The sequence below is a fragment of the Mchenga conophoros genome, linkage group LG13 (assembly GCF_057382185.1).
Source record: "Mchenga conophoros isolate Kocher_MC1m ecotype Shallow Benthic linkage group LG13, M_conophoros_male_GT1.1, whole genome shotgun sequence".
Lineage (NCBI taxonomy): Eukaryota > Metazoa > Chordata > Actinopteri > Cichliformes > Cichlidae > Mchenga > Mchenga conophoros.
The window spans coordinates 24766919-24791895 of record NC_140538.1 but is presented as its reverse complement, the minus strand read 5'-3'; the positions used below and the strand labels follow the sequence as shown (position 1 = coordinate 24791895).

General features: G+C 41.5%; 1 protein-coding gene across 7 annotated transcripts in view; it reads right to left on the bottom strand.

Annotated features, from left to right (window-relative positions):
• Positions 1-378: 378 nt before the first annotated feature.
• Positions 379-24977, bottom strand: part of ate1 (arginyltransferase 1) — a 52346-nt gene continuing 27747 nt past the window's right edge. For 3 of the 7 annotated variants that reach the window (XM_085297405.1, XM_085297409.1, XM_085297408.1), the window contains 4 exons: positions 24111-24158; positions 22056-22155; positions 9951-10071; positions 379-1721 (listed from right to left, as the gene is read on the bottom strand). In XM_085297405.1, the coding sequence (XP_085153531.1) occupies positions 1543-1721; positions 9951-10071; positions 22056-22155; positions 24111-24158 (448 nt within the window). In that variant the 3' untranslated portion in view covers positions 379-1542. Of the gene's footprint in view, positions 1722-9899; positions 10072-22055; positions 22156-24110; positions 24159-24977 lie in introns of all 7 variants that reach the window. The other 4 variants (XM_085297407.1, XM_085297412.1, XM_085297411.1 and 1 more) reach the window with 2 other exon arrangements.

Genomic DNA, 24977 nt, shown 5'->3' with positions numbered 1-24977 from the left:
ACAGCACAGACGACAACACGTGCTTTGTTGTGAGACGAGATCCCTGGCTGCTATCAGGTCAGGCCACGAGTCAAACTGCTGCGAAAACCTTTTGCGGTAAGAAGCCATGTACATCTGCGTTCTGCCAGCTCATGTATCCAACACCTGTTGCTTTGCCTAATTGAAGTCCAACTGAAGCGCTTATCTCTGGGTATGCATGTGCTTTTCAGGAGATATAAGCTTTCACACATGAACTACTGTATGTGTGAAAATTAACACAGTTTAGAAAGAGACTTGAACGACTCAACACGTTACTGACATGTTTCCAAAAATCTCTCAGCCAGTGGAATCGGCATTGTGTTGCATAATTTGCATGCAAAGAAAAGCCATCAAGTCCAATCAGGGAGGCTGTAACTCCTTTATTCAACTTCATCAAAAATAACAGTCAATATTCAAAGGAAAAGAAAAGCAACACTTAAAATCAAAAGTATTGAAAACAATGTCTTGTTTGCTTGACCTCAAGCATGAACTCAAGTGATAAAATCTTTACAATGCTGAGGTGAATTTTTTTGGGACGCAGTTTATGCAAATAATAATACCAATAATAATAAAAGAAAAAATTTTAATCACCAGGCATTCAAAAAAACAAAAAAAAAAAAAGCATGCTTGGTGAGTGTCAGTGGCGATGTTGATACGAACCCGGGTGCAGTCAAACACTCTTTCAGATCAGCACTGAAGCATACACAATTAAGAGAGGTGCCAAAAAGAAAGAAAAAAAGTCAAAGGGAGGATATGCGATAGGGGCGTAAGGGTACATGAATATGATTGCATTAGTCAATCTGTTCACTATAAATTTTTCTTTGGCTCATCTGTTTATGTCTAGACCTGTTTTTTTGTGTGTGTTTGTATTGCACCAGTTGCTGTACCTCAGCTATAGCAGATGTAAAGCAAATTTATTACAAGTTGAGCTTAAACTGAGTTTGTTTTATCAATCGAGATGGTTGCATCCCACGGTGACATAAGAGAGAAAGGCAGCAGTGTAGCTGCAGTTACTCTGCTGCCTGCTATTTTCTAATTGAGTTTCTTCTCATTGACCATATGCACCATTAAACTGTTAAAAAAGTTACAGCAAATTAGGAACTTTTGAATTTTTTTGTTGAAATTTTGGAAACGTTTTTTGAAAATAAAAGAATAACACATTCTTTTCTGTTCTCTGCTGTACTGCAAATACACTGAATATATTCCAAATAGTTTCCTACAAAAAAAATCCATTTAATGAACTTGTCCATGTAGTAAATCAAAATGGTGCACACAAAAAAGAATGAACCCAGAACAGTGGTGTTGACAGATTAAAAAAAATAGAACTCATAAATGAATAAGTGAATGAGGCCATACATGCAGTAGATTGCCATCGGCTGCTGCATGGTCAGCATATACAGGAGGGTAAGCACGGTGAGACTACGTGGATAGGCGTCAGAAAGCACTTTCATAAACAGCGACATACATAAACAGCCGAGGGAGTATGTATTTACGTTTATTCAAAGGTAATATGATGTGTTGTGTTTACGAGCGATAAAGCAAAATCCTTTCAGCACAGTCCTGGCCAACCAAGCTGGCGTACTGCTGCACCTCCATCTCGTCGCTGGAGCCCTTGCGTTTGCGGGAGTAGGCTGCATAGGGCATGACAGTCCGTCTGTATAGCACCAGAGCTCTGCCCAAATCCCTCACGGCCCGAGCATCTCCTAGACGAAAACAGGCACATATGAGAACATAATGAGGACCAGTGTAGACACATCAAGCACTATAAACAATGTCCTTATTTTCCCTCGCTCGTTTGAGTTAACCTCTGAGTGTCTTGGCAGAAATTCACCATTATTCCGAGAAAGTGTTGGAGGAGCAGAAAACATCCCCCCCCCCCTCCTTCAGTTTTAATTCCTCTGTGCCCTAAACCTGGGGTCAAAGTGGTGCGTGAGCAGGCTAGTTAGCAGGCCTTGTTTACAGGGCCTTGCTCCCTGCTGGCTTGCCAAACTCAGCATCTCATTAGGTCCTGTGTCATACACTGCCAGCAGTGTTTTTACAGCTCTGATGGACCAGTAAAACACTACTAATCTCTAAAGTGTATGTGTGCAGAAGCTAAGAATGATTCTCTGGAGAGTCAGATGTGGAAAAAAAAGGGTTGAAATACACTGACCCTCACTGACACTAAACCTGCCGCCTCCAGGAGTGAGACACTGAGCCAAGCACAGCAGGGAGTACATACTGAGCAAAGCAAAGCCAAATATACTGTACAGAGGTATGACTCTACCTCAGCCTCACTCATAAACTTCCCATTTCAGTCAGAAAATGACTTTTTTTTTTTTTTTTTTTTTAAATGCACTGGAACATCTACAAGTCTCTTGTGTCAGAAACTACCCAATAAATGTTGCAGTCATACAAGTAGGACTCTTAAATGCTTTTATTTATCTTCTTAGTCCATTATCACACCATGTAGTCTACTAGTTAAACAATTGCAAAATGCTTATTTTGTCTTCTGAAATGCATATCTCCCCTAAATACTCTGCATATAACAACTGATCCATTAAAAGTGTCCTGCTTGAAGCAATCCTGACCTGGAAACCTAGAGAAAAAAGGAAAAAGAAAAAACAACTCTGGAGCAGGTAGCAGAGTGAAGCGCACTCTCCTGTCAGGCACATCAGTCAAAAAGGCCTAAGTAGATGTCGTATTAAGAGAACTAAGGGCTTCACAATTAATCACTCCACTGACATCATCCATGTGGCTCACAGCTGAGCAGCTGGTGAAGAAGATGCGAGCACACATATCTCTGACTAATTTCTAAAATATTTGCAATACAGCCAAATACAACCTGATCACATCAACAACTGGAAAAACAACAGGGAGAAAAAAAATGCAAAGTGAGTCTTTTCTATAAAAGAAATCTTACATTTACAAAAAAGGAAACTCAAAAAGCACTGTAACTGGACCTCGGATGTGTTTAGACATGATAGACTTGTTGAGAGCAATACGAGTCAACCTCAGCTGCAGTAATCTGTTACAATGTTTCAGGCCTAAACCGCTGCCAAGACAGATGATGGCTTAATCGGCAGAGCAGATTCAAAGGAAAAGTCTAAGATTCAAGCAAAAAGACTCACCAGTGGGACATTTTAAATATTCGCATAACTTCAGATGGATAAACAATAAGTGAAAATCACAAATACGTAGCAAAAAATACCACATTAACTGTTTAGGAATTAAAATCATTTGATTAAATTCTCCGTCTGTTTATACAGGCTTGTAAGTAATCGGACAATTCATTGATAAGCGGTTTCAAGGCCAGGTGTGGACTGTTGTTATTTCTTTCGGGTCAAATCAAGGTAATAATATGTCTAGAGTTGTTTCTAAGTGCTGTATTTGCATTCTGTGGCTGTTCTGGCTAATGTTCAACATGTGGTCTAATGACTTGTAGAGTGAGGGAGGCCTTCATTAGGGCTGAAAAACAAAACGGGCCTACAGACCCATTTGGTGGATTCCAGATAAAAAAGGAAGGAATCTACTGGTCAGAGAAGCAAAACCAAAATGTTTAAGGAAAAAATAAAATAAAACAAAACATGAAGACCATATGCTCACATTCAATCAATCAATCGAAAGCGAGGCAAAGAAATGGAACATTTGTAGAATTTTGAATCTGAACTCTTTCACCCATAAAGATGACATCTGATGACCTCCCTAGCACCCTTAATGAATTTTGACACGTCATTATATAAGAATAAAATGTTTGACGATCTTTAAAATAGTTTCTGGGTATTTCCATGCAAAGCTGCATGGACAGGGCATCGGGGGAAAGAAAACCTGCCGTAAGACGCGCGAACAAGCATCAACTGAAGGCACCTGCAGTAAAGGCCTACTTAGTGATGTCCATTTGACCATCTTCTAGACCTGAACCAAATGAATTGCATCCAAGTATTAAATATAATCCTGTTATTTATAATTAATGTAAAATGAATATGTTAAGTTACCAGATTGTTTCTGTATTTTGTAGAACCTCTTAACAGCAACTACGTCCATCAGATGTTTCCTGTAGTTGCTCGAGTAGCGTCCAAAACAATGTGGAGGAATTTTGGACCATTTCTTGACTGAAGTGCCTCTCAGTTCAACTGCCTAACTTCAGTCCATTGTGGTGGCGTACAGAGATCCAAATGTCAATCTATCTACAACTTTGGCATCTAACTTGCACACAAACTACCTGAAAAACAAGCCAAGGGAAAGAAGAGAGCTGTTAGAAGCATAAAGCCCCGAGGCTTTTTCACCATTTAGATATTCTCATACTTCAGCTAGAATTTTCCACACAGTTTATTCATGTTTTATTTATTAGCCTCGTTTCCCTGCTCAGTAATGCCCCAACTACTGTCTTTTCCACCCTTCTCGAGAAACTGCTGAGTCACATAATTGAAGGAAGGCTGACACTAACTTTTAAATAAAGGATACCAGCTCTAGGTTTTAACACAGCGGGTGGCAAAATTGATTTTAAAAAGATGTAAACATGTTATGCAACTTCCTCACGAACAACATTTTGGGCCGTGAAGGATTATTGTGTCCCAATGGAATCAAAGTGAAAAGATTTAAACATCTGATGCTTCTTCGGCTTCCTTCGGGCCATTCACGACACGCCGCCTCCTCATGTTCTTCATCACGGTGACAGTCCACTTACACTGCAGTTATTACAAAGTTACACTTGTCCAACAGTGTCGCCTCGTGAAGATACTGACGAGTTTACATTAAACAGGAAAACATGGAGAGAAGCATGAAGCTTGAAGATGGCCTATTAAGTGAAACAGTAATACTGAGCAGAGATCTTTCTCTCTTACTCGAGGCAATCCAAACATCCGCTCCTCACATAAACAACTTTCCTTTTCTTCTTCACTCACTTCTGGCTGCATCAGTGTCTCTTCTCTCTGAGTGGCTCCAGACCCTGTTCCTGTCAGGCCAACCGGACGTTCAGTGACACGCCACTCTGAGGTCACAGCTCCTTCGGGCTGGAGTTCAAATGTCAGGGGGAAGAGGAGTGATGAGGGTCGGATAAGGGAGTGCGAGGGTCAAGGCTGAGGCTACGGGCCTTGACACCCCGCCACGCTTCTCTCTCTTCCCATCCATCTCAAACTTTCGAAACACTTGCTTAACACCGGATGCTGGTCAAAGGCAGGCCATCAGGTTATGACCACGTCTTCTGACCCAATGTTGAAGATCTAAAGGTTGAAAAGGAAAGGGCCAGAAGGGTGTTGTAGTGTGCTGAGAAGACTGCTCTTTGACTGTAAGACCTGGGTTCAAGCCCCTGTGTTAGCAGCTGACCCTGAATCCCTGCCGGTGACCATGAATTTTTGTCCATCGCAGGAACCGAAGCGACAATAGGATATCTTTCCATTATAAAGGATATTACCATTATTATTATTACTAATGAAAAGACTTAAATATTCTTTTAAAGCACCAAAAGAAGGGCTTCCGGGAAGAGAAATTCCTGTATTGCTGGAAAAAAAAAAGGCTTTAACCTGAATGGAAACGTGCATTAGTCAGGCTAAGGAGCAGAAAGCAGAGCAAAGTGGCCATGACAGTGAGACAAGATATGAACGTGTGGCATAAGCTAGAAATATCATGTAAATCACAAGAGACTTGGGGGTAATGGCTGGCTACCATCAGGCTAGAATGCACGCCTCTAGCTAATGTTTTAGCTTCACTTCGTTGCACTGAAAGCACAGAGACTATCAGTTTGATGCAAAGCTGTGAATGTGTGCGTCAGAGATGTAACGAAAGGTAAAAAAAAAAACAAAAAGAGAGAGAGAGAGAGAACAGTACATTGTGAAATACCAGCTGGCACTTTAATTACCACAACGTTGGGTTTGTGTATGCAATGTGTAACTTTGTGCATGTGGGTTAGTGGCTGCCAGGCGCACTTACAGTTCAAGGGGTGACTACTTGGGTCACGTATTTTGGCAAATATTTATACTGCTTAGCGGCCAATGCCCCTACTACTCCCGCTGTTAGGCAAACACGGATTATGAGTGTGTGAGACACAGATATGTGCTGCACACAGTGAGCTTCTGTGTATGTGTGTGTGTACATACATTTTAAGAGCCAACCTGCCCCAGGTCCCAGGGCCCTCAAGATGTCAGCAACAGGCATCAGTGTGAGTCTGATGTGAAGAGAGCTGTGTAAACTTTAGATTAGCTGTCTTTACACACCTCATTAGTACAGCACTGTAACCTGGTCACATTTTACAGTCTAAACACATATCCAGCACACTAACAGTGACCTTTGTCTGGGGGCCGGAGGTTAAGGTTCTGGCTTTCAAGCTATATAGAGAGGTTACACTGAGTATGATTATTATTTTGGTGAGACTTGATTTTTAGACTTCTCCACCGACTCTTTAAAGGTATGGAAATAAATCAAGCAACATGATTTTAACCAACTACCAGCACATTCTTCTCAACAAGCGAGCAACACATTATTTTTACTATCTGTTGTTCTAACTTTTTTTTCTGAAAATAATCTTAATATTTGCCATGCTTGTTTCACAAATATTCCATTTTAATTCATCTATGTTTAAAAATTATTTAAAAAAGAAAATTAAATCTTTCTTTAACTTCATCAGTAAGATTTAAAGAGCTATACCTGATTAACAGTTTATATAATTCAGGATTCGGTCGTTTGTCTAATGGTTATGGGTAGCAGTATGGTGGTGGTGATAGGACAGCAAATGTATTAATAATAATGATAGTAATAATAAAATAAGTAAAAAGATCAAAATAATTAAAAAAGTAAAGGCCTGGGACGTCTGTGTATTGGTTGGCTGTTGCTCAGGAGGTAGAGCGGGTCGCCCAGTTAGAGAAAAAAAGCACTTCATAAGTATAATAATAGTATACTATTATTATAATACTATTATTATTGGTTAATAGTAAATGTAATACATGATTATCCTAACCTTCCCATTTACAGACAGGATGTTTTGACCGCATTCTTAAAGTGGACTTACTACGATTTTCCTTATTTCTGTCTTTATACTGTTAAGCTTAAAATAATGAGGTCAGCATGTGTGATGCAAACAGTCCCTATGGTGAAAGAGCTGATTGCTCCACGTACTCTGTTTTAGTTTTTTCTACTCAAGTCTCCGTGTGATGTCAGTTCAAACATTCTGTCTCCAAGCAGCAACCAACCACAGGAGAGGCGGCTTATAGGCGGGTTTGCTTTAAAGACAAGATTACTGTATAGTAGTGACCGAGTATAATATAATGGTATTGGAAAAAGTGAATAAATAAAGTAAATAAAGTGAAGGAGAGTTGTAATGGCAAACAGATCTCCATGTGAATAGGCTAAAGTCAAATTTCTTTGAATTGATCAGAGTAATTATATTACTATACATGTTTATTTTTGGCAGAATGTGACACCAGTGTTGATGGAGACAAATTCAGTATTCCCAGTATATAAATAAGAGGCTGTGCACTGAACCCTGTTATTGACAGTTGACTGCTCAACCATCACACTAGACAAACATAGTTTGGTAATCAGTCTTGCTTTGTGTGAAAGCAGATAAATCAATCAGAGCAGAGTACATGTCACAATCACTGACATACGCACAAATATTTTAGTTTTGTGGCCCAGCAGCTGCCATAAATTGCCACAGCAGATTCCTAAATGAACAGTGAAGACTTTCCCAACACTTAGAAACTATTTGCAGCATGTCTTTATTTGTGTCCAAAAATCTAATCACACAACAAGAACTAGCCAAAGAACTGGGCCACAAACCTCAACTGTGTGACATACTGCTGAAGTGACAATGACAAAATAGGTTGACCTGCTGACTTATTCGCCACTTGGATGTATTTCTAAAGCGGACAGCACCCTCCACACTACTGTTAGTCTGGCTTTTTACAGTTCAGTCACAAAGCTTGGCACCAGACCTGAGAGTGAACCAGCAAGACAGCTAGCACTGAAATGTAATGACACTGCGTTTGGACAGCTAGGCCTGAAATAATGCCCAGTCCTGTCCAAGATCAACAGTCCACGCAGGAATCCAGGCACCACAAGAACCACAGACACACAAACATAAACTGCTCACTGTGAATAATGGTAATGCCAAGACCTTGATTTTGTCCTCAGTAATTTGTGCAAGGCCGAGGACTACTGGGAACAAAACGAAAGGTCAGATCAACCGCTGGCTAAGATGTTAATTGCAGTGTTATAAATGACCTGTCTAGACATTGTCATTTAACATTTTAATTGACATTTAAATACTCTTATTTTTCCCGAGCGTGTTGTTTTCACTATATAACTGAACGACCAACGCTAGCAAGTAAATCCTCATTTCCTTAAGAAATGTGTTTCGATTAACTTTCTTTACAGAGTGTGAACTATCTGCTTGGAAACTTTTCCTCATCACACAATCTGATCCGGACTGAGATTCCTTCATCAATTGTGTTGGTTTTCTTCTCCAAGTATGAGGTCACTACAACAAACCCCCACGTCTGTTGTTTAACATTCATATACCGCTCCTTCTCATTCCAACTCTCTATCAATCCATCTTCCATTTTATTACACTTTTCTCTCTCTGGGTGCGAGCATACAGCCACCATCATTTCAATTGCCTTCGTTGTAAAAATATTTTTATCACATGTCCCCCATCTCTCCCTCCATCTATTCTTCTATTACTCACTCTCTTTCCCCTCCATGTATCAGTCTCCATCTATCTGACAATCAAATTCATGTCCGCTCACATCTCCTATTACTGTTGATCGGTGGCTCTTTTCTGTCTGGTGCCTGTTTGGTGATGCAGATTAATGGGCCACAGTAAACAGGACATGGCTGGCTCTCTGTACCTTCAACCAGTCATGTTCTTGGAACTGCTTTAAGTATGCCAACATTTTAAAATTAAACCGAAGAGGGGGAAAAACAAAACAGTCAATCATGTAGTGAGTGTATCAGTGGTACGTATACATAGGTTTATATATGCACTGCATACAAGTCTGCTCTGGCCATACCAAATGATGATGAGGAATGAGAAAACCGTAGGATCTGCAAACGCCTCTTTAATTTGTACAAATTCTATTAAATTGAATTCAGTTTTTACTGTTTCAGTAATTTTCAATAATCCTGGGGAGGCCAATTCATGATTGTGTTCAATTTTCTGTTTTAATTTCCAGGTATGCTTTTACTGCAGTGGCAGTGTGTTTAGGATCATTGTAATGCTGGAAAAAATTGAATCTCTTACCAATCAGATGGCTTTTGGTACTTTTTTGTGCCCATAATTCCATCAGTTTTGAGAAAAATCTCCAACACTGCTGTATTTCTCCTGCGTCAGGTCTTTGCTGGATTTTTTTTCCATATTTTATAAGAACATGACTGTCAGATTCTGCTTTATATCATTCTTAGGTTAGAGACCAAAAAAAAAAAAAGTGTCAACTTGTCCAGTTTCCTCAAATTTTTCAAGGACACACAGGTCATCACAGTGTTGGTGCAAAAATACTATTTTAAGCCTGTCAAACAATGATATGTTAGGAATTTTTTACAGATTATTATTAAAGAAATGGGAACAAATTACAGCAGGCTGTTAGTGAGAAAGTTTCTGAATGGACAATTTAAAATGTCTTCTTTGCCAATTTGTCTACACAAGACCAGGATTGTGTTTGAGGAGTCTGGAGCCTGTTTTATGCTTAAATGATTCACAGGTCAGTGTTCAAAATAAATAAATAAATAAAATGGTCAAGTACAAGGACTGGACTGAAAATGAGTAAAAAAGCAACCATTTTCCAAAGAAAACTATTGCTCAAGACTACTTGGAAGCAAGATATAAAGTCATGTTGGGTGGCGTAAGACTTTTCTACAGTGCTGTGTTTATGGAATTGCATGTTTAAAAAAAAAATGATGTAGTTTCATACATTAAATCCATGTGATGCCATCAGTCGAGCAGTAGTTTTGTGCAGTAGTACCTAAATCAGGATCCTGGTTCAAACGAGCGTAGCGGGAGTTGTCAAGAAGGGGGATGCATCGCTCTATCGATACCCAGACATAGGTTTCTGGGCACAGGAGGTCAGAAGGCCGGTACTGCCCCTGGTAAAAGAAAGAGAAAAGAAAAAACATTAAAACTGCTGTTTAAATTGCCATATATTCATTATGTAGTAAATGATCAACTTGAGGACATCAGTTTGGTTCTTTGTTGTTTAAAACCATTTTCTAACATTTATCAACTAAATACTTACAAATATGCTGCAAGCCTGGTAAAAGCCTTTCTACTCTAGTGTTAGTGACCCTTTAGAATCAAAAGGTTTGACAAGTTGTAAACTGACCCCAGGGTCAAGATGAGGGTTGAGACCTGGATCAAACCCCTCTCTGTTAAGGGTCTTTGTTTGAGCTGTGTGTCTCCATGTCATGAGTGTTACACTGTCTGCACGTTTAGCAGGAAATGTAAACACGTCAGCACTGTAATGTGTGCTTGTGAAATGGGTACGAGTCTGTATCTGACCAAACATTTTGGATGGAAAGAAAACTAAGCTTAACAAAAACAGCTGCAAAGCAAAGAGGGGGGGGGGGGGAAAATGAGCGAGGGGTTGAATGAACAGAAAGAGACGCCATTATCAGGGAACTGTGTTCCATCACATGGCTCCAAACAAATACAAACTGCAGAGAAAGATCTGTAAACAAGGCCTGCAAAAGGCCCGGTGCATTGCCTCAACACCCACACCAATATTTACAGTTTATGTGACATTAAACCGTAGGACAAAGAGTCCAGGATTTCAGGAATGCAATTTTTAAACACAAGAAGGTCAAAATGTTCTAAATGATTTAAAAAACACTGTTGTCATCAAAACATCGGAATAAGTAAGACAAAGGAAATAGCATCGCTGGAGCATACTGTTATACAAACTGACCACGAACCATCTGGCATTGCACATGTATGAAAAATACACTGGCTGCTTTCACATGCAAGATAGGACGCTATGTGAAAGAACTAGTTTGTTTTATGGCTTTGAAAATGAAAAACAGAAGAATCTGTGGAATACAAAGACAGTTGTATTTTCCAACTAAAGCGGGGTACTCGTCTATGGCCATCCCATAGCAAAAATGTATCTCTAAAAATCATACAATCACTCCAAAAGTCAACCAAGTTGTAAGGAGGGGAAAAAATAAAGGAATTCACAATGAAGCAAAAGCCTTCAGCCTGCTCCAAGTGCTCCTGCTAACAGACAGATGAAGGTGGAATGCTCTGCATCCGGAGCTGCAGTGGATGCACGCAATCGTCGGCCACATCCCAACAACCTACAGCCTCCTGCAACTGTCAGCACAGCTAGCTTGACACTCTCACACTCTGCCACACCTCTATAGACTCCTTCAACACCGCATTGACACACACCTCTACGTGCAGAACACACACCTGGCTAACAGCGGAAACACAACGATATGCACATATTTCCCCACTTAAGCCTTCTGCACCCAGAAACCAGAAGCTCATATTTAAGGAACAGAAACAACTGTTTTTGTGTGTCAGTGTGTGTCTTTGCAATAGAAATAAAGTGAACTTGATTTACACAGGTCTACTTTTTGTGTTTATAATTGTAAATGATAAATCCAGCCTTTGCTGTAGACCTTAAAAAAGAGAGAACTGTCTGAGCAAAATGAGACGCAGAGCCTGGTCATGGCACAAAGACAATTCCTCAGTTCTTCCCCTGAAAAGGAGAAACGATGAAGAGTACGAAAGGACACAGCTATTAGTGGTCTGGACGGTGGAGAGAAATAATAAAGAAGCGAGGTGATGGCAAACTGGGCTTTGCTTTTCTATCTGTCAGCTTCTTTTCTTCTTTTTTTTAATAAATTGAACTGAATGTGAATACTGAGTTCACCACTGACTTTCATTATCCTCCCTCATATTTTCTCTCTTCCCAGGTTGACTAGAAGGCCATGTAATGCATAGATACCCTTGCAGCTTCCTTGGCTCGTCCTTCGTTTTCTGTCTTTTGCATCAGCTTGCTCACATTATCCATATCTTTATCTATAAGCAGATACTAGAATCCAGTAATGGCTCCCTGCTATGTAGATTCTTGAGAGCGTTACCACCAATCTAATAACAGGAAGTGAAATGGCCTACAACAAATCCATGCTCCTGAGTGGCTCTTAGCTCACTAAGTGGCCTAAAGAGGCCACAGGAAGTGATAGTGTAAATGGCAAGAAAGTCATGCGATAAGGTTTGTCTGTATATATATATATATATATATATGTATATACTTTTGCTCGGCATATTGCCAGGTAGGCCTGAATAAGACGTTTCAGCCGAAAATAAATCTTTTCAGGTTAAGTCACCCTCTTTTCAGAGCCTGCTCCCTCCATTGTAGCTGCTTAAAACTTCCCACACAAACCAATCTGTCACCATCCCTCCATCCTTCACTCCTTTCCGTGCTTGCATGTCCAGGCAGAAAGGAGGTGATGCAGATGACTGACAATCTCTGAAAGGCTCATTTGGAAACAGAGAGATGAGGGATCAGGGAGAAAAAAGAAAATAAAATAGTGAGGAAGGGGGGGGGGACGCATAGAAACTTCAGCAGACAGACTTGGCTGCAATCTGAGGTGTGAAAAATGAGAGGCGTTAGGAGGGAGAAAGGGAGGGGCGAAAGAAAATTAGGTGCAGATGAAGCAAAAGGATGGTATTTAATGTTTTGAGACGTTGACTGCAGCGGGGCTGGTGGGGGGAGCAGTCTGGGTGCCAGCATGGAGGGGCCCAGCTCTGAGAGAGAATGTCTGAAGCCAGAGAGAAGCAGAAAGTCAGGGAAAGAAATATAAATGGGTAGATCAAGATGAAAAACAAAAACTAAACAAGGAGATGAGTGGACAAACTAAGAGGTGCGTCCAGTAATAATGTGACGACGACGAGGGAGAACCTCAACAAAATGTAAACTGTACAAGTGAGAAAAGGCTCCGAGTCATTTTAATCTGTTGTTTTGCACTGTGTTTGTTAATGAATGTGCAGAGGTCACTGTTTATACGAAAGCAATCTACTACAGCACAGCATTCCCAGTGAACCCAAACTTTAACAAGCAGGAGAGGACAATTACTCAACCTCATTTGAATAACAAGCTGCCCCAGTGTAAACTATTATGCAGCTTCAATCATCTAAACTAAATAAACACATATCTCCACAGGGCCTGACATACAATTACACAATACTCTGCAGAACTATTATCATCCCCAGCCCATCAATGATACAGCATCACTCACTCTTTTGAGGCCACACAACTGCATGCACACAGATTTGTGTGTTTCTGTCAGAGTCACTGAGTCCATAATAAAGTTCACTAACCTTGTTCCTTCCCTTAATTGTGCACACTCCTGTCTCACACACCTCGAGGTAGAGAGCAATGCCCCAGGCCTGTACCAATGATTTATATGAAAGGCAATTAATCAGAGCCATAAATGGAGTGCTTCGCCGCAGCCAAGGAATCCTCATGAAAATCTACACCTCTTTTGCCTCCTGCTTCTTTTCCTCCTCCCAGTCTGACTAGGAAATCAGACAAATGAGTTTGGTATGTGCTGAGCTGAGACAACCTTCATCAAACAAAAGACCGTCAAACAGGAGTTTCTTTCTTCACCTTCTTTTCTCTCCCGCCAGGGTGTCACAAATTGTAAAAGCAGCTTTAATCAATTAAACACAAATTTGAAGCACTGATTGTAGCTCATTAACCTTTTAACATTGGAGACCAGCTCAGTGTCTACAAATACATTTTATAGGGCTCTGGCAGTTTTATGCAGCTAGAAAAAGGGAAATGTGTTTGTGAGGAATCAAAAACGTAAAGATACGATCACATGTTGCATCAGAAAGAGAGTTTTGAGGATGAGATCATTTGGTGATTTGTAGCCACACAGCAGTGTCATGGTTCAAAGCGATCCCCTTTCAGGCTTGCCAGACCAAAAGACAGGAGGTGGACTTAGTGTCATGGTAAGAGGGTTTCCCTGTCTCCATCTGCATTACTTTACACCCACATCTGCAGCTAATTTCCTGCTCATATCTACAGCTGAATTTTTACACACCCCTACCCCTGCTGAGGTATCACTGTATGTTTGCGTTTGCACGAGTCAGACACTGTGCACAGTGTCTGCATGCGGTTTCAAAGAGACTTTTCTTGTTAAAACAACTGATACAGCCAACCCAGGAAAGAACATCAAGTTATAAAGTAATCAGTTGGTTAACTGAACACCTACCTCAGTATGAGACAGAGCGGCTCCAAAAGTGTGATGTAAGAGTGGTCATAGAATAGATGAGGTCACTAATGTTAGACTTTAGTCTGTCTGGCACTGGCAAGAGATATATTATCCAAAGATAACATGCAATACAAAAAGCACCCTGTTTTATATAATATATTAGGTCAAGCATGAACACAATAGTGAATGGGATATTATGCTGGGATTACATAGTGGTCAAGCACTCTCAGAAAGAAATGGGCATTAAACCCAAGCAGACAAATATGGTCAAGAAGTCACATTTCTTTGCAGCTGGCCGTCACCCAGGACAAGCCTGAACTTGGAGTACGTACAAAGAAGCAGTGTGACCCAAAGCCAGGCAAACCTAACCTAGCCTGGCAGAGGCCAGCACTCTGACGCAGGGTCACTCTCAACCAATTTTACTCAAAAACCAATAAACAGAGGTCCTGAAACCCACAACGACTCTACTCTCCCTCAAAATGCGGCCCTCACAATACACCCCTCTCTGTGGTCCTCCGACTGTTGACATGCATATATTGTGCCCAGAGGAGGAGGCAGCATGGCTGGGGAGCTCTACCTGCTGACGGACACACATAAACAGCACGGCCCACAGAAACACACACGCAGCTAGAAAAATAGCATACAAAACTAAGCAGGCTGAATGAACAGCACCACTGAAAGACATGTCCAAACAAGCCGTGCTTTAGAATAGTGGCCCATGCGATCATACTTTCACATGACCTACATATGCATTTGTGCCTGTTGAGGTGTGTGTGTGTGTGTGTGTGTGTGTGTGTGTGTGTGTGTGTGTGTGTGTGTGTGTGTGTGTGTGTGTGTGTGTGTGTGTGTGAGGGCCCAGAGAAATGAGGCTGCATTACGGGAGGTTTACGCCAACTGCTGCTGTTTAAACACTCAGGGGCCCGCCGAGGCCTCTTCACCCTACTCAACACATTACCACAGGACGGCCTTCAAATAAAGCATCCAGGCTGGTAAGTCTCCCCTGTGGGCCCCTGGACAACCCCCACCAATCCCTTCCACCCAAGTCAATTCTGGCCCAGCGCTCCCTTTGCCTGGCTTGTGCGTCACGGCTCCACGGATGACAGGTTAATGAGGAAAAAATATTTTTACAGGATCACATTTCGACCAAACCCTGAGAACCAATGGCAGCGCTTTTATGGGCATCAGCTCTCAGACTGGGCACTTTTATCTCTTCATCTTCTCGGGTCTTTACGGGCAGGCGAACTCTTATGAATGTCTGACACAGACCACAGGTTACCGACTTGCAGTCAGATCCGCAGCCCTTAATCTCCGTCTTAAAACCCCACCTCAGATTTCTAACTGCAAGGCCTCCGCCCACACTATAAGTCTGTGTTTCTAAATGCATTTATGAAAGCAGCCCATTCTGTCGAGTAGGGCTTATCAAAGATCTGAATGTGGTCTCTTGCCAAGAAAAAAAAACAAACAAAAAACAGACTTTCAGACAAAGCGGCGCAGCTGCACCAGGTTTTGAAAATAAATAGAGGTGAGGTGAAGTTAATGGTAAGGCAAACACCTCAGGTTGGCAGCTAGAGGGCTCTGGATGTGCTCAGCATGACACCATCTCCAAACTCTCATTTTTGCCCTTATGACCTTCAGACCTCCCCTTTGCTTAGACTCTCTCTGCAACCCGCCCTCTCCCAACTCTGTCCTTCCACCAGCAGTAACACTGAATCTTCTAACCTAACCTCCCTGAACTCTGCTCCCTCAGTCTCTCACCCTGTCAGCGCTGACAGGGTGAGAGACTGTCAGCGACGGTTCAACATAAACACTGTTTTTCACTGTAAACCGTTTCTTAGGGTGCCAAGCAGTGGCTGGACCAAGCCCGTGCTCTAACCTGTTAACGATTTGTTAAAAACACAAAGTGTGGCAGGACAGAAGAGAGAGGATGAAGCATAAAAGACAAGCGACATTATCAAAACTTTAAACGAATGTTTCTGCTGAGAGGTGCGCTGTTGGTGGTCTCCTGTCAAGCTAAATCAAACAACAATGTTTCTGTCAGAAAGGCTCCAATTTAAAAAAGAAAAAAAAAATTCGGGGGAAAAGGGGGAGAAGTGGAAGGCAGCAAAACGGCTAAGCTTTGGCTTATAAACTTCACAGACAGGGTGAAAATGGACCCCGTTGGATTTGATCTTATTTTGATGGGCACAGGGTTTTTTAACTTGAGGATTGCTGGAAGGTAATGCTGCTGGTTTAGTAGAATAACAGCTTTTACGAACCAAGAGAATATTGCTTCTTCTGAGAAAAAGAACACAGGCAGACATGAAAGAGAGAGCTAAACACATAAAACTATTACAGTAAATGCGTGAGAAAGACCAATCCACGCCGCACCGCGCCGAACAGTAAGTTTATACCACCTCATCATGACTTACTGCACATTCGCACACAGATGACAATTTGAGAAATGAGAACCTCACCACTGCGAGAGTAGATATCACTTCTGCCTGTAATAACATTAGACTAAAAGAGCAAAAACGTGTTGCCATGTTTTCATCCGAATGGAATCAGCTGAAAGTTTCTTCAATCTGATCTCTTTACTCTCTATCAATCTTTCATCCCGACCAGCATGGCGGCTGTTTCCCCTCCTTTTTTTGTTAAGAAATGTTGAAAGGAGGACAGAAACAAAAAGAATGAAAGAAAGAGGAAAAAGGGTGGGCGTGGCGCTGTTCTGGGCCTACAGCATTAGACGACAGTTCAACATAAACACTGTTGTTCACTGTAAACCGTTTCAATGCTACTCATCAAAACCTACCAAAGCGGGATAATGTTTATGCCAGGAGCTCAACAATAATAAACAGGAATACGTAAGAAAGCGATGCCCTCATCAACAAATCTGACGCTGCCTTAAAACGAAGCCGTGGACTGTAGCACGCGCGCACCGGAGGGGTGGGGGGGGTGGGATGAGGGCTACTGTAGGGAAACACCCACCCTGAGATGCCTCAAGTTCACTCACCGTCACTCTTAGTCTACCAAGACGCTCAACAAGTGACACACAAAATGTCAGGTCACACACGTACGCATAGCATAGTGTCTGATTGGGCCCCTTGAGTGAAAATAACACACATGCAGAGTCCTGATAGCTGCGGCTCGCTTGGAGGCTTTTAGCATGTCATAACCTGCCACTGCGTACCTGAAGAGGGGATGAGAGTGTTTGAGAGATTTACATTAATATACACTTCTGTAATGACTTAATACAGATTATTCCATTTTTACTTGTTGGGGACAGCTATTTCTATGATTTGATTTCTATGAAAACCAAACAACAGATGACTGCATACTGCTTTTCAAACCTTTCGTATGCAGGTGAAAGTGAGCTCCTGTGTTGATACCAGAGCTGGGAGTCACTTTGTCATGTCTAATTGATGTCCTGAAAGCTAAGCTGATGCAGCAGGTGACAGAAAAGCCTGCAGGCACGCACTGATTAAGGCAAACGCTGCACCCAGAAACCAACATCAAATTTGTTCATTGCACGTATCCCGACATACTCTTGTGCACAGTGGCTGACACCTGGATGGATTTATTTCAGGTCCACTGAATTCAAAAGCTTTGGTCATGTGAAAACCCCCCCCCCAAAAAAAAAACAAACCCAAAAACTTCTGGCTGCTGCTGTAGGAGTGACCGTCTCTCTGACAGTGTTTGTTGTTTGTTTGAGGAGGAGCTGGCTTTGAAAAGGAAAACAGAGGTGCAGCTGCTGCGAAAGGGCTCTTTAAAAGTCGGTGAAGTACCGCCGTGAAAACGAATAACGCTTTTCATCTCGCCTCCTTTTCTCATTTGGCACACATTATGTCACTCCTTTCTTTCTCTCCATCTGTCCTCTTCCTCCCTCTTTTCACTTATTTTCACTCACTCAGACTCTTTCTCGTTCTCTGTGGAAAATTTAATGGCTTCCTGGGCTCAGAGCGAGACATTCTTTCACTGTGAACAATAATAACAAGAATAAGAGGCACTTCATACAACTCTCTCGTTCCCTCGCCAAGCGGGTATAACTGGGTGTGTATTCTGTAAGGCTGAGTGTGTGTCTGTATATAAGCATGTACACCACACTTGAAAAGCATTTGAAATGTTAAGACCAGGTACTAGATTGGTTAAGCCAAGTGGGTGAGCGCTTCATTTGTTATCATCAAAGTCTGCTTATTCAGTACTCAAAAGTAACTTGCACAGACAAGTGCTCGGGCATATACGCACTTCTGGAAAAGAAAAATGGAAAAAAAACACTACAGTGCAGAATGGATCGACTCTTTGTTCAGGTGAAGCTCGAAAATAAAAAGTGAAAAGATATCAAATGAAAGTTAATGAAATCTTGCAAGCAGCTGAAGGTGGATTGAAGAGAAAGGAATAAAACGCTGCAAGAAGAACCTGAGCTGGTTTGCACATTAAGGATTTTATTTATGGTTTTAGCAGATAATTGGACGGTCACAGTCAAACTCAAGTGCTTAGGAAAAGCTGTATATTGTCTGTGAGAATCTGCAAAATGCATGCATCCAGTGACAAGTTTGTCTTTTGTTTTTTTTTGTTAGCAAATGTGACTTTGCTCTCCTGTCATCAGACACACTGACAACACTGGATGGAATCCGTGAAAGCAAGATAATTCAAATGAATGTTAGCGTTAACACACGAGAAGCATTGTGAAAGAAGAACAGTGGCAGAAGGGCCAAGACCTTTGGTCTCATTTAGCCTCCAACAGCTTCACCTTCTGCTCTCTACAGCTTGACATCACAGGGCCATGCAGGGCCAAAGAACCAGGGACAGGAGCCAGGGGCAGGATGTCACGTCAAACCCTGAACCCACCAGCCAAACCAGCAAGACTCTGTGGGACACTCAGTCCCAGCTTTGAGAACAAAGGAGAGGGTCTGACACTGGCCAGGCAACCCTCTGTTCCTGGCTGGACTCCAAGTCTTCAAGGACCCTTTAAGGCTACTCTGCAGGACCATGCCCAGTCTCTGGCACTGTTAAGAGTTTTCAAACCATTTCGCATGTAGCGTTTCCTTTGCAGAGATGTGACCTGGTTAAAAAACTCTCCTGCAAAATTGAAACCTGCAGAACAGTAAAGTTTGTAGCCTGACAGCCAAGTCCATTAGAGTGATGAAGAATGAGGGTAAAAGACAGGTATCGCTAACAGATCACAAAAAAGACCCACATGGGGCTCTTCTGCCCGCCTTCAGTGGCTCCCTGTGGCTTAAAAACACCCTTGATGACTGAGTTACTGTTACTAAATCTTTGCCTTAACTATATGTGGCCCACTCATGCTTAGGTGGGTATTCACCCTCCAAAGACCCATTCTGAAGCAGGAAAAATGGTGGAACTTTTCCAGCTTTTTGGTAAAAATAACATTTTTAAACTAATTTTAGTCCAATACTTTCATAGCAATACCAAAGAATCAATTAAATAAATAGCTTCCTGCAAAATAGTCACATGTGTTAAAAGATTTAAACTACTTACAACTATTAATAATGTCAATGGGCTAATATGAGCCTCAAATATGTTTTGAGTATCCATACAGATGTTTTTGCTTAAAAAAATGTCTCTTTTGATATTCGAGGTTTCCAGCCCCTTGTGTAAAAGTATACAGCAAAAATAAATAAATAAAATTCTCACAGTGCAATATAAACAATACAGTCCTACTCCTCAGGAAAATGGGAGTATGGCGTCAACAAGTGTGAAATTTAATACAGAAGAAACTGGTTTTACAATATTTTAACACTCGTCTCAGTGACCTGCCTTAGTAGAGCCTTTTATGCTTGCACTAACACTCTGATTATGTCATCATTACCACATGCAGACAGTACTCAAGGTGGGAATGGGAGATGCTTAGATCTCTTAGATTATTCGGTACATAGTAAAAACAAACAAACAAACATTAAGATCATGAATCATATATCACCTCAAAAAGCTCAGATTCTGAGTGTGAAAAACAACAACTCAGCATAAAACATGACAAAGGCCCAAATGGAGGGGCAGAAAAACTAAAGGAAAAGTCACAGTAAGTAATGGGAACAGAGGCTTTCTAGAAAAAGTGGCAAGGATGAAAAGAAGGGAGGGAAAGGTGTGCAAAATAGAGAGAGGAAGTTGTGTTCATGGGGCGTGAGTGGTGTCCAGCACAGTTCAGGAGCTGGTGTGTTTTTCTTTAAAGCAGCCGAGAGGCAGCGCTGAGATCCAGAAACCAGTAAACCTTCAACACAAAAACAGCGTAGGCACTGCCCCATCTAAGTGACAATTCCACAGCATCTCTGTGCATTATTGAATTACTGAGGCTCATATGCAAATCAGACAACACAAGACAGCGTGCATGTGCTCAGAGTACATTTGAATGTGTCTGTGTTCCTGTGGGATCGGGAAAGCCCAAAGGTGGGAACCGGGCAACCTTCTCACCCTCGTTCTGTGTTCCTCCCCAAGGGTAAAATAGGGCCGAGTGGGGAGTTTGTGAACAACACGCTGCAGAGGCAAACACACAAGAGCAGATATGGGGGGCTGGGGGTAGTAAATACCAGAGCCAGGAGGAGTTAGGTGCTGTGGTAACAGAGTTCACAGACAAACACTGTGATCAAGATTCAACACACAGACACACACACAGACACACACACACACACAGCATATGTGTTCCATATACAGAGTCCCAAACTGAGAATTTGGACAAAGCACTATCCAAAGCAAGATGTAAATGGATAAAAAGATGTGGCACATTGCCATAATCCCCAACAAGACATCAGTCTCCCATGGGCAAGAACAAGCTCTGGGAACATCTGAATGAAATGACAGTGAAATAGAGGAATTAGCAGATGAATGAGAAAAAGAGAGAAAGAATGGGAAAAACTTAGCTAAACTAAAGCACTTGGAAAGACTCCTTTCTTTCATCATCCTCCTAAGCTATAGATATTTCAGTGGTTTCTGGTGTGAACCGAGGTTATGTTTGTGAGTCCTGGCTCCTCTGTGTATCCACATTTATTATTTGTGTCAGTTTCTACAGCAGGTAAACTGCAGTGTATATGCAGATTTCTGTGGAAGCATCCTGAACTCTTCTCACTGCTGAGTTATGGCTGCTGTCACCAGTGTAACCTCTCGCTAAACCTTTAATGTCTTCAGCAGCCTCATCCTCTCTTACTTCCCTGGATGTCCTCACCATCACTTTGTTTCCCTCACATGCTCTATTCACTCCATCAAATATACTGACTGTGTATGAATAAATTTTAACAGGAGCATTTGAGTATATACTCATGCTTGTGTTATACTCAAACCATCACTGATAAATGTTGCTAATCCAGATAAACTTATGGTGAATGAATTCCAAATTGTAATTTAGACTGTAATGTTAATTAAGGCAGGTGCTGGGATTTTATATAAAGAGATCTACAGGGCCCTTTGTGATTATATTATAAAGCTATAAATATTATGCAGCAAAAGAAAAACTATATTAGTACTTAATATTGGTATTTTACAAACAAAAGACATTACAGCATGTTGGTCACTGGCCTGAGACATGATGGGCAAGAGAGACAAAACTGAAAGAGTATAGAACAGAGATCTGATCTGAGATCTAAAAGGCCCAAGAAAGGAGAGCAAAGAGGTACATTTGAATTACAAGATGGCAAATCTCCAGCATATCAGTGTCGTAACAGGCCTCCTACTGTTGTACCAAAATGTTAAAATATAAAAGCATTTATATCAGAGTATAAAACACTTAAAGTCATTGATATGTGAATTCCAGTTTACAAAACCTCAACAACGTAGGACCCCAGTGCTGAAATTCAAATATATTGTCAATATAAAGTGTGATAACCATGATAAATGTGCTGTACGTGTGAGATAATGCGTACCTTATACCGCATCTTGGGGCAGGAGTGAATGTAAAAGCCCAGGTAGTAGTAGGACAGCTTGGGAGACTGTTTCTGCAGCTGCTTGGTAAAAGCGATCTCCCTGTGGCAGGAAACACACAAATGCACCTTGTCAGAGAGCTAAGTGTAAGGAAAAGGCTTCATGCTTTTTGAAACATCACATACTGTATTCAAGCAGCATACAGTGTCACTGCGTCTTAAAAGGATGCCTCGATCCGACATCACTTTCCTCATAGCTGGAGTTTGTGCACCACAGGGCACCAATTTCAATTTCCCATGTAGAAAAATCATGGTTGCGATTTACACAGTTATTTTATTGTCAGGTTAATTAGATTATTTACTGCAGTGTTTACTCTTCTGAAAAATATGAACCCTGATGATGAGCTGATTCGGAGTTTCGCACAGTTTTAACTGCATATGCAGGGATGCTGCATCAGAAAAGTATCAATTTTTAATAACAAACAATAAAGGAATTAATAAAACATTCAAATTGATACATCAAAAAATACACCAACTAACTTAAAATGTGTTTTCACTTACAAGTTAGTCCATCAGCAGCATATAAATGGCACTTGCTGCTATGTCTAGAGCAGTGCCTAAGCTGAGGAAGTAAACACCCACACTCAAAAAGGCAGGTTTTTTTTTTTTCACCTTCTTTTTGGTTTCATGTCATTACACAAAAACAATTGCCTTCTCTCTATCAGCCCTGAGCCCTGAAGCAGAGAAGACGGTGCTGAAAAAGGAGGAAGAGAGTGTGTAAAATAAAGATTTAGAACGTGGAGGATTTATACACCTTCTCCAAATACAGTAAATGTCTCGCCTGCTTTATTTTTCCCCAATAGCTTCTTCCTTAATTGCATCCTTTTACTGAAAGCCTATTTTCTCCTTTCTCTCGGCCGTTTCCTTCGCTATTCCATAACTAAATTCCAGCTCCTCTTTTCCCCCCCCCCCTATCCTTTTTGTTTCACTCTTCCTTCCACTTCTGTGTTTCACCCGCTTAAATGAAGTGGGAGAATTCCCATTCTTACAAGACTTAACAGACAGAGAAAGAGGCCTTAAAATAAAATAGATGCACTGAAAAATAAGACATGGGACAAAGCAAGCCAAGCAAGGGAGGTGGGGGGAGAGAGAGGGAACAGGAGGAGAATATAAAAGAGGAGGGTCAAGAAAGAGAAAGGGACGGAGAAGAGAGGCAGCAAGAGAGAGGTGCTAGAAGGTCACCCGCTTGCTGCCAGGTTCCTGGGTTCCCATCCCCTCACCACAAAAGGGCCCGGCAGGCCTGAATCAGGGAAGAAGGGGGGGTCAAGAGAGGCGAGGGGCCCATTCACAAAAAGCCATAGGCCCCCTTCACTTGAGGCCTTCACACCCCCCACCTCCACCCCCATGGCAGCAGCTTGAGTCCGCCATTATCCCCTCTTCAGCCATCTGACACTCCAGCACAAGCCAATTATCAAGCCCTCTGCTCCTGCACAGCTTCCCTCATACTGATGTGCATACGCAAGCACACGGTTCATAATAATGCATGCTATGAGATGCTTTTTGCAGCTTTGCATGCACGTGGAAACATTTTGTTACCTAATCTTACAAGAACTGTGTTGAGCTTCTAGTGATGGGAAACACACAGATACTTATTTTATTGTGTCAGCATTTATGAGTAATCTATATAATATATATGTGGTTAAAACTGGGGCCACTGCAGGAATTTTTGCCATTCGAGTCCATGTTGATTGGACTCAAATGGCAATTTTTGCAATTTTGTTGCAAAATACTGCAAACATATGTTTAAGTATTTTAAAAGTGGATATTTTTGTTATCTAGAATTTTTTCTTTTTTATTTTTACTTTTCATAGGCTATGTGCGCATTCAACTACAAGACTGTTTACAGAAAAATATAAACACTCAATCAGATTAAGCCTGATTAAGAAATACAGTATATTTTGGTTTGAGATCATTGACGACAACATAATCAGGACATCTTCGTAAGAGAGATCCAGGTTTAACACCAGCTGTGTTCCCTGTACACAGTGCTTCAGGCACCTCATTATGCGCCTCTTTTCTTCCCCTCTTCCTTCTGTCCTCGGGGGCCTGTGGAAGAAGGAGCAGCACTCTTATGAGAAATTTCTCAACATCTCCCTCTCCTGTTTCTCCTGCTGAATCGCACATACAAGCATACTGACACAGCTAAATAGCGCGCACAGTGCTTTACTTGTTTTAGTATTGTTGTATTGCCTGACATCCAGGCGTATATTATTTCAGCTCTGACATTATCTAAACGCTACACGTGATTTGTAAAATGATAAGCGAGTAAATACACAAATCAGGACTCCCAAAGAGGTATTGGTGTAAAATTCCAGAACTTTCCATGAACTCTTGTTACTAAAAAAATAGAAAAAGAAAGGAAAATTACCAACATTTTTTTTTTTTTTTTTAAACACTAGAATGAACTTGATTGCGGCTGAAAAGTTAAGTTTCCAATCCAACTGGGCCTGCTGTAGGAACGCCATCTAATGTAATGAATATATGCATATACCAGAGAGGGGGTGAGAGGGCCACATGCATTCTGTACAGCAAGTTTTGAACAGAGTCAGCCAGTCCAAGCAGACTAGGGAGTGTCCAAGACCTGATCAAAGACCGTTCTCTGGTGTCTGTAAACACGTGGGAGGATTTCAGTCCCGCTGGCTTCCTTCTCCAAGGCCTCCTCCACACGTCGAACACTCTGTGTTACTCTTTGAGTCAGACTCTTACAATAATAAGTGATGGAGGGGTGGGCTGTGTGTTTAGGATGACCGAGGTGTTCCCTCTATATGAGAAAAGATCCTGTGCGCGACTGCACATAAACGCTCACAACTCCCATTTTAACACCTGTGCACACCAACTTTAAAGCGAAGATCACCCGGTCCCTCG